Source organism: Cucurbita moschata, unplaced genomic scaffold (genome assembly GCF_002738365.1).
Source record: "Cucurbita moschata cultivar Rifu unplaced genomic scaffold, Cmos_1.0 Cmo_Scf00037, whole genome shotgun sequence".
Classification (NCBI taxonomy): Eukaryota; Viridiplantae; Streptophyta; class Magnoliopsida; order Cucurbitales; family Cucurbitaceae; genus Cucurbita; species Cucurbita moschata.
The window spans coordinates 146796-159762 of record NW_019268553.1 but is presented as its reverse complement, the minus strand read 5'-3'; the positions used below and the strand labels follow the sequence as shown (position 1 = coordinate 159762).

The 12967-nt window shown below is 38.4% G+C and overlaps 4 protein-coding genes and 1 long non-coding RNA gene across 6 annotated transcripts; 2 read left to right on the top strand and 3 right to left on the bottom strand.

Annotated features, from left to right (window-relative positions):
* Positions 1-4: 4 nt before the first annotated feature.
* On the bottom strand, positions 5-2105 carry LOC111431908 (homeobox-leucine zipper protein HAT3-like). Its single transcript, XM_023068631.1, has 4 exons — positions 1686-2105; positions 1111-1430; positions 794-873; positions 5-501 (listed from the first exon to the last, which is right to left on the bottom strand). The coding sequence occupies exons 1-4, from the start codon at positions 1840-1842 to the stop codon at positions 204-206; spliced, it is 855 nt and encodes a 284-aa protein (XP_022924399.1). The 5' UTR covers positions 1843-2105; the 3' UTR covers positions 5-203.
* A 1501-nt stretch (positions 2106-3606) lies between these two features.
* Positions 3607-4991, top strand: LOC111431802. Its single transcript, XM_023068509.1, has 2 exons — positions 3607-4088; positions 4569-4991. The coding sequence occupies exons 1-2, from the start codon at positions 3831-3833 to the stop codon at positions 4641-4643; spliced, it is 333 nt and encodes a 110-aa protein (XP_022924277.1). The 5' UTR covers positions 3607-3830; the 3' UTR covers positions 4644-4991.
* On the bottom strand, positions 4075-7213 carry LOC111431804. 2 transcript variants are annotated; one of them, XR_002708568.1, is made up of 3 exons: positions 5655-7213; positions 5287-5524; positions 4075-4133 (listed from the first exon to the last, which is right to left on the bottom strand). It is a non-coding gene; the product is annotated as an uncharacterized LOC111431804 (long non-coding RNA). The 2 variants fall into 2 exon arrangements; XR_002708569.1 differs by having other exon boundaries at positions 5287-6018; positions 6124-7213.
* A 548-nt stretch (positions 7214-7761) lies between these two features.
* Positions 7762-8401, bottom strand: LOC111432088. Its single transcript, XM_023068886.1, has 2 exons — positions 8184-8401; positions 7762-8096 (listed from the first exon to the last, which is right to left on the bottom strand). Exons 1-2 carry the CDS (start codon positions 8360-8362, stop codon positions 7880-7882), a joined length of 396 nt encoding a protein of 131 aa, XP_022924654.1. The 5' UTR covers positions 8363-8401; the 3' UTR covers positions 7762-7879.
* A 1912-nt stretch (positions 8402-10313) lies between these two features.
* On the top strand, positions 10314-11357 carry LOC111432063 (ethylene-responsive transcription factor ERF039-like). The gene has a single exon (XM_023068862.1). It carries the CDS (start codon positions 10558-10560, stop codon positions 11257-11259), a length of 702 nt encoding a protein of 233 aa, XP_022924630.1. The 5' UTR covers positions 10314-10557; the 3' UTR covers positions 11260-11357.
* Positions 11358-12967: the final 1610 nt, after the last annotated feature.

Below are 12967 nucleotides of genomic sequence, written 5' to 3'. Positions count from 1 at the left end.
CCCATCCAAATAAAACCCTTTTCATTTGTGGCAAAGAAAAGGTTCTCCGTTCATCTTAATTTTACCATAAGATTTCTCATTGTCCATTCCTATCTCACTCCCCTCCGTTCATCTTAGGGAGAGGATTAGGCAGACCTAACCAACCTATGAACTCACCAAAACAAAATTTCCCATCCATACACACAACAAAACACAATATGGGATCAACGTTCAATCGGCAACACCGCCGCCCATGGGTTGAGGGGCATGGAGGGACGCTGTACACCAGCAGCCGCTGCTGGATGGCAGGTGGTGGAAGAAGATGAGGAAACTGCCACACGCTCACACTGAGGACACATGGTGAGGGTGGTAGGAGGATTCATGTGCATATAGAGCTGTGGAGAAAGCTTGAGCGCTCTCAACTCCTGCACCTCCTTCTGCAGCCTTCTGTTCTCCCCTGTTAGATTCTCGCAGCACCTCTTCAAGTACTCGCAATCCACTTCTGTCTGCTTCAGTTTCGTCCTGCCCACCCAATTTCCACACCAGTTAATCCCACACTAAACTACATTATTCACATTCTACCACACAATTCAAGGCTCTAAAATCAAAATAAAACCTTCTCTTCACAATTTTGACCTTCCTACTAAAAAACAGAGGCAGAGCACCTATTAATTGCGAAAGCAACGACTCCTCCGCTTTTTACGAGGAGACGGTTCTAGCAGCCCTGGATACTGAATGAATTGACTTCTAAGTTCTGAAACCAAGCAGACTAAAATGTCCATACTACCCCGAGTTTGTAGTGAAATTTACTTACCTTGCCCTTCTGTTTTGAAACCACACCTCCACTTGTCTTGGTCTCAGATTCAGCTGCTTCGCAAGTGCCAGCTTTTGCTTCTGACATTTACAAAAATAAAATAATAAAGGAACCAATCAATTTAAAGGTAACGTAAATGTAACCGAGATTCTAGATAAACCCGTAATGTCAATAGAGTGCAATTACATCTTTTCTTACAACTCAACCGGATAATGACTAAAACACCCTCGTGAAACTCAATAGTTACCCAAATTGCCACAAGTCATTTACATGAAGTAGAGAGAGGAATCGTACGAAATTACCAAATTACCACTTACTGGATTGAGAGTATTGTGCTCTTTGAAGGTCTCCTCAAGAACCATCGACTGCTCCTTTGATAGCCTCAGCTTCTTTCTCGAGGCGTCGCCGCCTCCGCCGTCTTCATCATCGCTCCCTTGCGAGCACGAGGCTCTCTCGGCCTCAGCCTCAGCCTCAGCCTCCGCCTCCGCCTCGGCTTCTCTCTCGCTCCTCTTTCCACTGATGCTAGAAACGGTACTGTTCGGAGATGAAACGCCGTTCTCTTCCTCGCCGTCCACGACAGTCGGCAGCCGATTCACGTCGATTCCCCTAAGAAACGACCTAGAATCGGCATTTCGATCTAACCGGAAAAAATAAGCCAAAAATACAGAACCGACGGTTCAGAAACTCAATCGAACGAATACTCGTAAATTATCAAAATCATCAGTTCTCTAAGAAACGACGACGAAAATCGCGAAATCGGAGCAGAATCTTCGCATGAGATACAATCCTTCAAATCGTAACGGATCCAACACAAAAAACTCCGAAGAAACACAGTAGAGCAATAGATAAAATGCAAATGAAAAGATAAGAAGACAGGAAATCAATAAACTACCAGAAAATTGAAAGAGCTCATTCCAAGAACCATTGCGGATGTGATTATGCATGGAGTTCGATGGCCTGTGAATGTGAGTCGGCTGAAAAGAAGGCCGAGTCGTAACTCCCAAACCTAAACTCAAAGTCAGCCGCAACTCGTCATCTCTCCCGCCCATTCTTTGTTCCTCCAAGAACCGAAGACTACACAAACAGAACGAAATGGCCCAATATGCAGTGATGGAAAATATATAGGGGAGAGAGAGAGAGAGAGAGAGAAGTGGAAGTAATTAATTAGTGTTTGGATTCCGGGAAAGCAGAGAGGAAAGAAAATGGTGGGAAAAATGGGGAGACGGTGCAGCAGGGAGATGTCATAGCTTTTGCTGGTGATTGGCAGCAGAGTAAAAGCATGGATGGGACTATATATATAGATACAGGCAGAGAGAGAATAAATAAATAAATAAATATACATATATATAAAAAATAAAATAAGAGAGAGAGAGACACGAGGGGTGTAGATGTAATCATCGCTTATGTCAGAGAGGCTATTGGCTCAATCATGATAAAATGGCTTTTTTATGAACACCCCCCCACTCTCTCTCCTCTCTCTCTCTCTCTCTCTCTCTCTCAAGAAACTAACCATGGTTACATCAATAGAGTTTTACCATGGTTAGCCCGCGAAGCAGTTCTGTTGAGTTTTTTTTTCTTTTTAAAAGAAAAAAGAAAAAGCGGCTTTCCCGCTGGTTGACCGAGTACACGTCCACGCGCAATAAATTATCAGATGATGATTATGCTACTCAAGATCACGTGGAGTGGGGCCCATCCCTTGACAGCTCCACATCACAAGGCAAATTGGTTATATCCAAAGGTATTTTCAGGCGTCGAAGGGCCCACATGATGCGCCCAGAGAGCGTGGATTAAAAGTGCGCGTGGAGTTGGAGGCATTTTGAAATGCTCCTTCCAATAAAACGCTATCACATGCAAATGCTCCTTCCAATTTAAACCATGTAATAAATAAAAGTGTGGAAACATGGGATTTGACTTCTGGAGCCCAATTCCATTGTGAATTATTATTCCAATCCTCGATAAAAACTATAATAAATACAATTTAATATCTACATATATTAATAATTAATATATGAATATATAAGTTAAGAGGTTAATTTTTCTGTATTTTTGTTCATTTATGATTTAATAAAAATAAATAACAAAAAGAAATGGATGGGCTATTTCACTCATGTATGGACCATTTTGAAGGGGAAAGCTTCTAGAATCTGGATGATAATGGAAGCCTACTCGTTCCAACAATCAAGTCTGAGGAAATCGATTCCTGTGGGCCCACATTTATTTTTCTTTTCCCTCTCAACTATTTGTGCAATTAAAATTAAAACTAAAGTTAAATGGTTACAGATCTCTTAATCTCTATCACCTTTGTCTGTAAATGATATATACATATTTTTATTGAAGAAAAACAACTTTTGTACATAAACCGATGATATTAGTAGAAGTTTAAATAATTTTAATTAAACAACGTAGAAGATGGGAGGTGGTGGGCGCGTGAGGAGGAGGATGAAAGAGAGAGAAGTGGGGGTCACGTGGGAAACATGCAGGAGGTCACATGCTGGATGGGGGACAACACGTGGTCCCATCATTGCACTCGTGTGTTTTGCCTTGTCTCTCCTTCTTCAGACAGCCCACTTGTCCACAATCATTGGATACTCTTTCATTCCACCCACGCGCCCACCCTCCACGCTCCCCCCTTCCGGCTTATTAATTTTAGAAAAACCTTGAATATGCAGATATTAGACACAAAATTAAATATATCTTAATTTTATTCACACTTTTTTGGGTTTAGGGTTGAGATTGCGAAGCATCTAATGCTTTTAACAATGTCACGCATAAAGAAAGAAAAAGGAACCCGAAAAGGAAATAAAACATACCCAAAATTGCGTATCTCCAAGTTCAGGCTCAGATATTGGCTACCTGCCCTTTACATATTTATTTCTATTTTAAGAACCAAAATTATAGATAATACTAATTTATAAATAATTAAGCCCACCAATTGTTCAAACCCACCATACTAACATTTCAGGCCCAGGTCCATTTACCACAGCCCAACCGCCGACACGCCTTCTAACTTCCCGACGGCGATGGCGACGGCAACAAAATGGGGAGGTCAGAGAAAAGCGAAACCGGACAAAAAGAGATGGAGGAGAACGGAGGAAGCGACGGTGTTAGCAACGCCCACTGGTGGTGGGCTTTGCCCGGCGCAACACAGCTTGGTTGGGGTATCGCCTCTTTTCGGCGAGGATTGATCGGCAATTCCAGCCTCATGCCCTTAAAGGCCTTCGCCGTTGCTTCGCTTTTCGTCGGCGGCGGCGCCTCGTGTGCCATCGCTTCCCTCAAGGCCTCTGGCATCCACAAGGTTCACTTCTTTCACACTGCATTTACCAGTCGCATTTCTTCATTTCTGGAATTAGGTTAGACGTTAATTCGGTACACTTGTCAATCTGGTTATGTACTCGTATCGGCATTTGCAGAATTAACTGACCAAACCAAATCCCATTTGTCAGTATACTGTGAATTTAGGTATTATTCAGGAGATATGCAAGTTAATTTTTAATTGAACTATCAATTTCGTTGAATTGAATACTGAAATGGAACAAGGAATGAACCTAATATAGGAGGAGTTCCACTCATTGTTGTGAGTATTAGTTTTTTAGGATACACTTTGTTGCTGATATTAGTCGTGTTGTTTACTTTGAGCATCTTTTTTCACCTAGCTTGATGTTAGAATTTAGTAAATTTTTTCACAGGATTTTGAGTATTGGATGGTTTATGCATAAATTTTGAATCCAGGGTTTGATTAGTAGTTTTTGGTTTTGGTTGGGGTGCATTGGAACAGGTGGAAGACATGATGGAAGTAGGGGCTAGTATTAGGAGTGGATTGGGGATTCGTCCAAGGCCACAAGATGAATGAATCTTATTATATTCTATGGGTAACCTGAGAACATCTTCTCCTTCACCTTCACCTTCACCTTCACCTTCTCCATCACCTTCACTTTCAGGAATCCAAATTCATACCACAGACGACTGTGCACCTTCTTTGATGGTGAAACAGTCACCAGGGGTCCGATTCCTTAATTAGAGGACTCCTGAAATTATTTTGTGTGTACCACTGAAATGGCATTAAGGATTAAGAACCTGTTGGCATCACTTTTTACTTCTCCATTACTTTACTTCACTGCTTACTTTTATATGTCCATGACCTTCCTTCGCTTACATTTCCCTTTTTTCCTTCTATTTTGGTAAAATCATCTTTTCTGAATCTGTCAATCTTGGTAAAATCCTCATGACTTCCAAGAATAGAATAGATTTACTGTGCGTAATTGACCTCATAAGCCTACTGCTATAAGCATAATCCCATCAAAGTTAGTGCTCACTTCTATAATAACTACACTACTCAGTACCCTTCTATTCTTTCAAGTAAAGCCTATCATCGGTGGCTTGGACAATATGCTTACTATTTTCAAGTAAAGCCTGTCACAACAGAGTTGATAGAAGAGGTAACAGCCATGGGCATCATGAATGAAAGGTACCATGTTTTATGAAAACTCATATACCTCTTGGGTTCCAATAAAGAATTATGCAATCAAATCTGAATATGCCACCTCAACGCCCCTGTCTAATTCACAAAATGAGGACTTAATTGGCTCCTGCACTCAAACGTACACTGTTTTGAACCAAATATTTTCACTTTATGACAGAATAGATTTCAAGAAACGATAGTTAGCTACTGAGAGACCTGGGGAATGCCTTTTGAAGCAAAAATCTAAGCTCAAGACTTTTGTCCCACAAAGCCTAAAACCATAAAAGGAAATGTTGTGTGAATCTTGAACACTATGGAACTTCGCTAATTGTATTCCATTGCACATAAAACTGAACCTATTCAGTAGAGCATGAAATGGAAGCATAGAAAAATATGACATACCCTTCGATTCTTCACTGCTTGACCTTTAAGAAGATCTTCATCACATCCTCTTCCACTTCTTCATTCTCAGAATTGTTGTCTTCGGCGCTCAAGTACTCCTCTTCCCCAACCTAGCTATAATGCTCAATGAAACAAGCTATGAAGTTCAAGGAAATAAATTACTCTATACCAAAAAACATACTAACATACAGAAAGTTCCAAATCATCCATGTCTTCAAAATGGTCAGACCCACTGGCAGCTGCTTGTGAGTTTCTCCCCCCTTTTTGGAAGCCGACCCCATCATATGCGATGAAGTCCAGAGGACTTGTAGGACCAATGTATTAAATTGTTAAACCTTGACAAACAAAGCCTATAAATGGGAAGCTGAAAGAAGAGAACATATGAAGAATCGTCGGTACAAAGGGAAAGTAAAAGGTTACAGCAGCTGACGAGAACAGAATGGGAAGAAGGGTCATTCAACCGAAGCACCTGATATTCACCCAACTTTCCTTTATGTAAACAGTCCTTAGACCACTTTCTCATACAATCTCACCAAAATGCATGAGTCATATAACAACAACACTCTCTCAACATATATCAAGATATTCGCAACAAAACCATCATCCTCATAAATCACAAGAACACATAATAACACTTCCAACATCCCAGTCATTACCATATCAGCACAAGAGTACAACATATTCGAATATTCAGAAACCTAACATTCTAAAGCAATATAAACAAGGTTCCAAGGGTAGAACTCAGTTCGGAACCTTATTCAGAGTTCTTCCAGAGAGTGTTGGGTGGAGAATTAATATTCTTACCCAAAACATTAAACCTCAAATCGAACACTTGGAATCAGTCCGGAACAACAAACAGAGAGATCCCAATAACTATTATAAACTAATTGACAGCACTAAAAACAAGTTCGAAAAGGGCCAAAGTGTGTGTTGTCACCTACTGAAACTTACCATACGGGTTCAAAACTTCGCTGGAAAGCGCGTTTGAATTGATTCGAACTACTCCTATTATCTTTTGAAAGCTGCCAAACAGCAGCATCAAATGCTTGCCGGTTGATCGAATAAGCTTAATCCCATATTTGAATTTGTAAGGGAGCGGGAAACCCAAAACTAAAGTCGGTTGGGTGTGGGAAAGTGCCAAACCATGTGGGGAAAGGGAGTAAAACGTCGGTATACTTGCCGAAATTGAAACCGAAATCGTGTGGGTGCCGCCAGAAATGGTCACAGATGTGGGAAAACACGAAGTAAAGGCAAAATGGTTGCTCTTTTTGTTTTGCTGTTTGGGTATGTGACGAAGTAAATGTTATATAATTATATTATGAATCTTCGCACTTTTCAAACGCAACTTTATACAAATAACCTGAAGATAATAATAAGTATTCGAACATTTTTGAAGTGGGTCCCACTCCAGAGGGAGTGTACTTGTATGAAGAGTTGCATCTACTAATATTGTGTTTATTGTGCTGATTAAGAGGTCTAATCTAAACCCTACACCTCTTAATTAAAACATTAAAAAAAAACTTTTTATTGATTGTTTGTTTGAAGCATGCAACTTGTTAACACACATTATATGTTTGATTTAAATGTTATTACATTTTAGTGATTTTTTTTTTTTTTTTTTTTAAGTAACGTTTTCCTACATTTGTGCAGGAGAGTTGAAGTTTTTATTATTAGAGCATTGAAATAAATATTAATATATATATAAAGAATTAAATTGAGAATTTAATCATAATTATTTGTGGGCAAATAAGGTAATATTGAAAAATTATGCAAGCGATGAATGCAGACAAATGGTCAAAGTTAGTTTGTTTAGAGGATGATTTTATCCCTTTGAAAGAAAAGAAAAGAAAAGAAAAGAAAAGAAAAGAAAAGAAAAGAAAAGAAAAGAAAAAGGTGTGGCCCAATTCCAGGTTTTACTGGACTCAAAACCTCTAATACGGTTACCCAATTTTAATGCAAAAAAAGTTACCTTATATTTGTTTACAGGAAGTCAACCATGAGTCCCCGTGCATCTTCAACTTCATTTCATTTTTGTTTTGTTTTAACAAGATTAATGCAATGTTTGGATATTGAAATTAACATAAAGGAAGAAGAAAATGGAGATTAATTAATGAAACAGTTCTCTAATTTATTGGACTAAAAGATACTTTTGATCTGATATGAGAACATGATGATAAGGGTGGTGGTGGCGCTGGCGGCGGAGGTGATTTGGATGAGTTGCTTCATCATCGCCCTCGGCAAAGCCTGTAGCGAGCCTTTCTGGCCTCGTACCTCTTACACCACATCGTCCTGCTCTCAATAGAAAACTTGGCTTCATCTTTCCCTTCCAGAATGATGGCTGGTATCGAAGACGCCACAAACACCACCTTCCCAAACAACGGCGGTTCCTTCCCTCCCTCACGGTAGTGCACATACACCCTCTCAATGCACGCTCCGAATTTTCTACATCAAAAGTTATATTTTACATCCAATTCTTTAACAACACAGAACAAACACACACACAAAAACAGGGCATGCGTGCGTGCGTACCGGGTGAAGAAGTGGACGATCTGGTGCTCAGTCAGCGGGTACCCATTGGAGAAGGTCAGAAACAGGCAGCGATCTTCCTCCGGCGCGGAATCGTGAATGGGGCTCCACTCCTTTGCATTTGGGTTGAGGTCACCTCCTCCGTTGGTAGTCCCCTCCTCCACTGCCTCCTTATCACCCATCTCTGCCTCCCTCTCTCTTTCTCTGTGTGCTGCGCTGTGTCTGTGGACTGTAAAAAAAGAAAAAAGAAAAAAAAAAAAAAAAAAAAAAAGAAAAAAGAAAGCGACTGTGTGGTTGGAGAAGGGAAGTGAAGCTGTGTGTTGTTGAACACAAGGGGAGGGATGTTGAGAAGAATATATAGAATGGAGATACGAGTTAGGGGAATGGACGGCGTTGGGAGAATTGTGGCATTGCTGAAAAGGAAACCAGGAACGGTCACAACATAAGAGTGCGATGCAGAGACACACAAACACACACAACACACACTCACTCATATATGAATCATTAGGAGTTTGTAAGCTTTAGCTTAAATGCATTGTCTCTCCTCTATGTCCTCCAAGTGTGTATTGCCCGTTTCACTGCATGCATTGTCTTTGGCCATTCCCCCTCATATTCCTTCATTCCTTTTCATTCTCTTTCCCTCCCTCCCTCTCTTCATTTTAAATTCCATTTCTACGCCCTCCCTTTCTTTTTTTCGACATCGAACCATTCTCACGAATAATTAATTGCTCGCCCGTCGAACATCGATTACAAATAGATTTAATATAACGTCTTTTATATATATAGTGTCATGGGGTTTCCATAAATAGCTTGTGTGTCGATCTACTTTTTGCATGCTCGTTCCATAATTTATTAGTTTTGTCGTATATGTTATTAATGATTGATAATAATATGTCGGATTGTCGGAGATAATTAGAAGGCGTTACCATTGTCGTGTACTTGTCGTAGAATCATTTCTATTGTGTTTTAAATGTAATCCTAGATCGGTTAACTATTTAAATATTTAAATGATCAAATTTATAATTTGATGGGAAAACCATACAATTACTCTCCATGACTATAATTTAATATTAAGATATTCACAAAAAAAAAAAAAAGTAAAAGGTAATTATGTAATGAAGATAAAAAAATATTTATAAAAAAAGAAAATATAAGGAAAATTGTTATATAAAGCGAGTAAATATATTATTTTAATGTAAGTAACCAGAAAAAAAGAAAAAAGGAATTAAAAAATAATTGGAATGAGAAAGCATCTTCCATGCATAAAGCGCAGAACAACAAGGACTATTTAAAATCCACTTGGGCAAACAGAATTGGTAGTTTTCGGATTATTATTATTATTTGTTTATTTATTTATTTATTTTTGAAAATACTGGTGCTTTCTGGATTATTCCAGGTTTGTACATATATATATATATATAATGAAGATGGATTGAAATTACCTTCCTCTCCTCCATGCCTACAGAACACCTCAAGTAAATTTGGATTAATTTTGATATATTAAAATAAAAAAGGTAAAAACATAAATAAGAAAAAAATTGATAATATAATGAGAAAATTGGTAGCGGTTTTACAAAGAAACTACTAACCAAATTTGGTAAAAGTTTGTAGAAACAACCAAAATACAACAAGTGTTTGCCACTAGCCCATCAAAAAAGCTCATATATCAATCACTTGCTTGCTTTAGCGCTTCATGCAAACACTTTGGTCAACCAAAGACAATATTTATTTTACAATTATATTTCATAATCTGATGTCATATAATATGCTCAAAATATTCATCTTATACCATCTTCTTATAACAACCAAACTTTTCATTTAAGACTTAAGGATGAATGGAGACTCATAGACATAAGAACAATAAACTTAATTATGACTTAGGGAGTAAATGATGCAAAAATTAAATGGTTGTGAATGAATAGTATAAGACATGTTGCATACATGCATGCCTCAATATCGAGATTAACTTACCATCTCTGTATTGAGTTGATGAGGTAGTCAATGTTGACCTTTAAATAACATATTTCTCTACACCACTTTAATTTACTCATTTAAGAAAAAGGAACTTGTAAATCAATCCACATCCAAGATTTGAAAATGTATGTGTGTGTATATATATATATATATATATATATATGTATGTATAAAATGAGAAGATGGGTTTTGGAAAGACCCACATGGAATTGAAAATAGGGATTGAGCTGTGCTGTGTGATCCGAGTCCTTCTTTTTGTACTCTTATTCTTTCTTTTCCTTCACACCACCAATCCAACCCATCCCGTTTCAAAGCAAAACACACACAAAAGCGTGTTCCCATGGTGGTGCCAAATTATACTTAACCACATTTACCCTTCCCTCCCCTCTCTCCCCATCATCAAATGGAACCATTTTCCAATCTCACTGAAGAATCGGATGCTAAAGCAACCACCTTTTGCACCTCTTCCTCTACCTCTTCCTCTACCTCTATCACCACCCCATGTTCACAGGAACGACAACCAGTTTCCCAGAAGAGAAATCAGAGGAGAACCCAAGAACAGAGCAACCACCCCATGTTCAGAGGAGTTCGAAAACGAAATTGGGGCAAATGGGTCTCTGAGATTCGCGAGCCAAGGAAGAAGACTAGAATTTGGCTTGGAACTTACCCAACGCCGGAAATGGCAGCCCGAGCCCACGACTCCGCGGCGCTGGCCATCAAGGGTCACTCTGCTTTTCTCAATTTCCCTGAATTAGCCCAATTCCTTCCTCGCCCGCTCTCCATGTCCCACAAGGACATTCAAGCCGCTGCGGCGCAGGCAGCGGCAGCCACATTTTCCGCCGGAACCAACCATGAAGGCGGAGGAGGGGAAGCAGCGGAGGAGAGCAGGGAGCCTCTGTTTCCTCGTAGCAAAGGCGCAGACAGAACAGAGGACTCCACAAACTCCACCGGCGATGAGACATTGTTCGATTTGCCTGATTTGTTCGTGGGAAGTTGTGATTTGAAAGATGGGTTTCTGCATCATTCTTGGTCGTGGCAGTTCTGTGCGGCGGCCGATAATAGCGGATTTCGGCTGGAAGAGCCTTCATTCTGGGAACTCATTTAAGTTCCCAATACTTGTCTTCATCTTTCAGTCCCATCAAAATTCTGTTTCCAGAGGTGATGTATTTTTGTTATGAAAAAGAAATGAATAACATAGTAAAAATAAAAAATACAAAAAAAATACAAAAAATGGAAATTTGGTCTTCCTAAACTCATTCCACACTTCTGATTTATGGTTAACCTTTTCTGAAGCGGGAGAAAAGTTTCTATTACCTTCTCTTTCAACGTTGGTAAGGTATCTACACTATATATTTCTCAATATTAATTACTATTATTATTTTTAAATTTAATGAAATAAATTATTTTAATAAAACTATTTTTTCTTCAATATTCGGCCATTGGAGTAAGACCGAAAATAATCCTAATTTTAATGATTTGGATTGTTCTGATTATGTATTTATATAGATATACCTAAATTTGACAAATAATTGGACTACTAAAACTTTAAAAATAAAAAATAAAAAATCAAATATTTTGATTGATAGTTTAAAAGTCTAAACTATACCTTCATAATCCGGCGATCCACAGTTAAATCTACCAACTAAATATAGGTTGAAATTTGGCTATTAACTCGAACAAATATATATCAATTATCACAAATATGGTCAATGTTAAAATTTAAACTTCAAATCATCCAAATATATCCACACGATATTATATGATGTGCTTTCTCCATCAAGTTTTGCAAGAGGACCAAATAAAAACACAAGTTCATCACATCAAGGCAGCTGGCTGCTATAGGAAGCAGAGAGAGTAGTTGAATTGCAATTTTCCAACAAGTAGCAAACATAGAGACGTCATGTTCATACCATGAGACATTTCAATTCACAAGGTCCGGTGGTAAATGAGCTCATTCATGTTTTCTCACCATCATTATATCTTCTTTATAATATTCCAAATAGCCATCATTTTCTTTAGCTATTGGCCAAAGTTTAAAGGATGATATGAGATCCCCTTGGCCCCAACAGATGTATTGCGATACAGAAATGATCCTCATAATCTTTTCAAAGAAGAAATATTTAATTAAACAGTATTCCACTGCTGAACTGCACCACCAATGTTTTCTGATTTAATAATAATTGGAATATGACAAAAGTAAAGTCAAGAAGAAGAGTAGATTTGGAATAATACAATTATTGAATACCTTGCAAATGAAGTTAATTCAGGAGCTAGTTGACATCCATATTGCCTTTATTGAAGTCTGCATCACAACCAAAAACCATGATCACCATTCATCGCATTATTGGCCCTATGTTCATCCTCATTTTCAAATGAATAAGTAATGTGATGGAGGGTAAAAGAGAAACGAAAAAGAGGAAAGAATACTGTTAAGTAACACAGCCAAAAAGAATTATGGGCACTGACCCAACTGAAAAGGAGATAAAAGAAATCATACCCCATGTAGCAAGTTTCCTTCAAACTTGTTGTTTTGTGAGTCCAAAAGAGGTGCAAAATGCTTTAGGAGAAATCATGTGACGCTTGAATCCTTCTGATCTGTGCTGTCCCCATTTTGTTCCTTATTGTTTCTCTCTTGTGTGGGTCTGTCCTTGAAGGGGCAAACCCTTTCTGTAAGTTGAACTACAGTAATGCTTATAAATGTGAGAATCTTTCGGTGCTTGCTTATCAGTATATAATTAGTCACAGCAACATCATAAAATAAAAATAAGTAAATAAAAATTATACAACAAAGAACAGCGCTAACCAAATTTCAA

Coding starts and splice junctions, on each gene's coding strand:
- LOC111432063 (XM_023068862.1), top strand. CDS start 10,558: ATGGAACCATTTTCCAATCTCACTGAAGAATCGGATGCTAAAGCAACC.
- LOC111432088 (XM_023068886.1), bottom strand. CDS start 8,362: ATGGGTGATAAGGAGGCAGTGGAGGAGGGGACTACCAACGGAGGAGGT. Junction 8,097..8,183: donor ATCGTCCACTTCTTCACCCG/GTACGCACGCAC, acceptor CTTTTGATGTAG/AAAATTCGGAGCGTGCATTG.
- LOC111431908 (XM_023068631.1), bottom strand. CDS start 1,842: ATGGGCGGGAGAGATGACGAGTTGCGGCTGACTTTGAGTTTAGGTTTG. Junction 1,431..1,685: donor TGAGCTCTTTCAATTTTCTG/GTAGTTTATTGA, acceptor TTTTCCGGTTAG/ATCGAAATGCCGATTCTAGG. Junction 502..793: donor TTTCAAAACAGAAGGGCAAG/GTAAGTAAATTT, acceptor TTGGGTGGGCAG/GACGAAACTGAAGCAGACAG.
- LOC111431802 (XM_023068509.1), top strand. CDS start 3,831: ATGGGGAGGTCAGAGAAAAGCGAAACCGGACAAAAAGAGATGGAGGAG. Junction 4,089..4,568: donor AGGCCTCTGGCATCCACAAG/GTTCACTTCTTT, acceptor GCATTGGAACAG/GTGGAAGACATGATGGAAGT.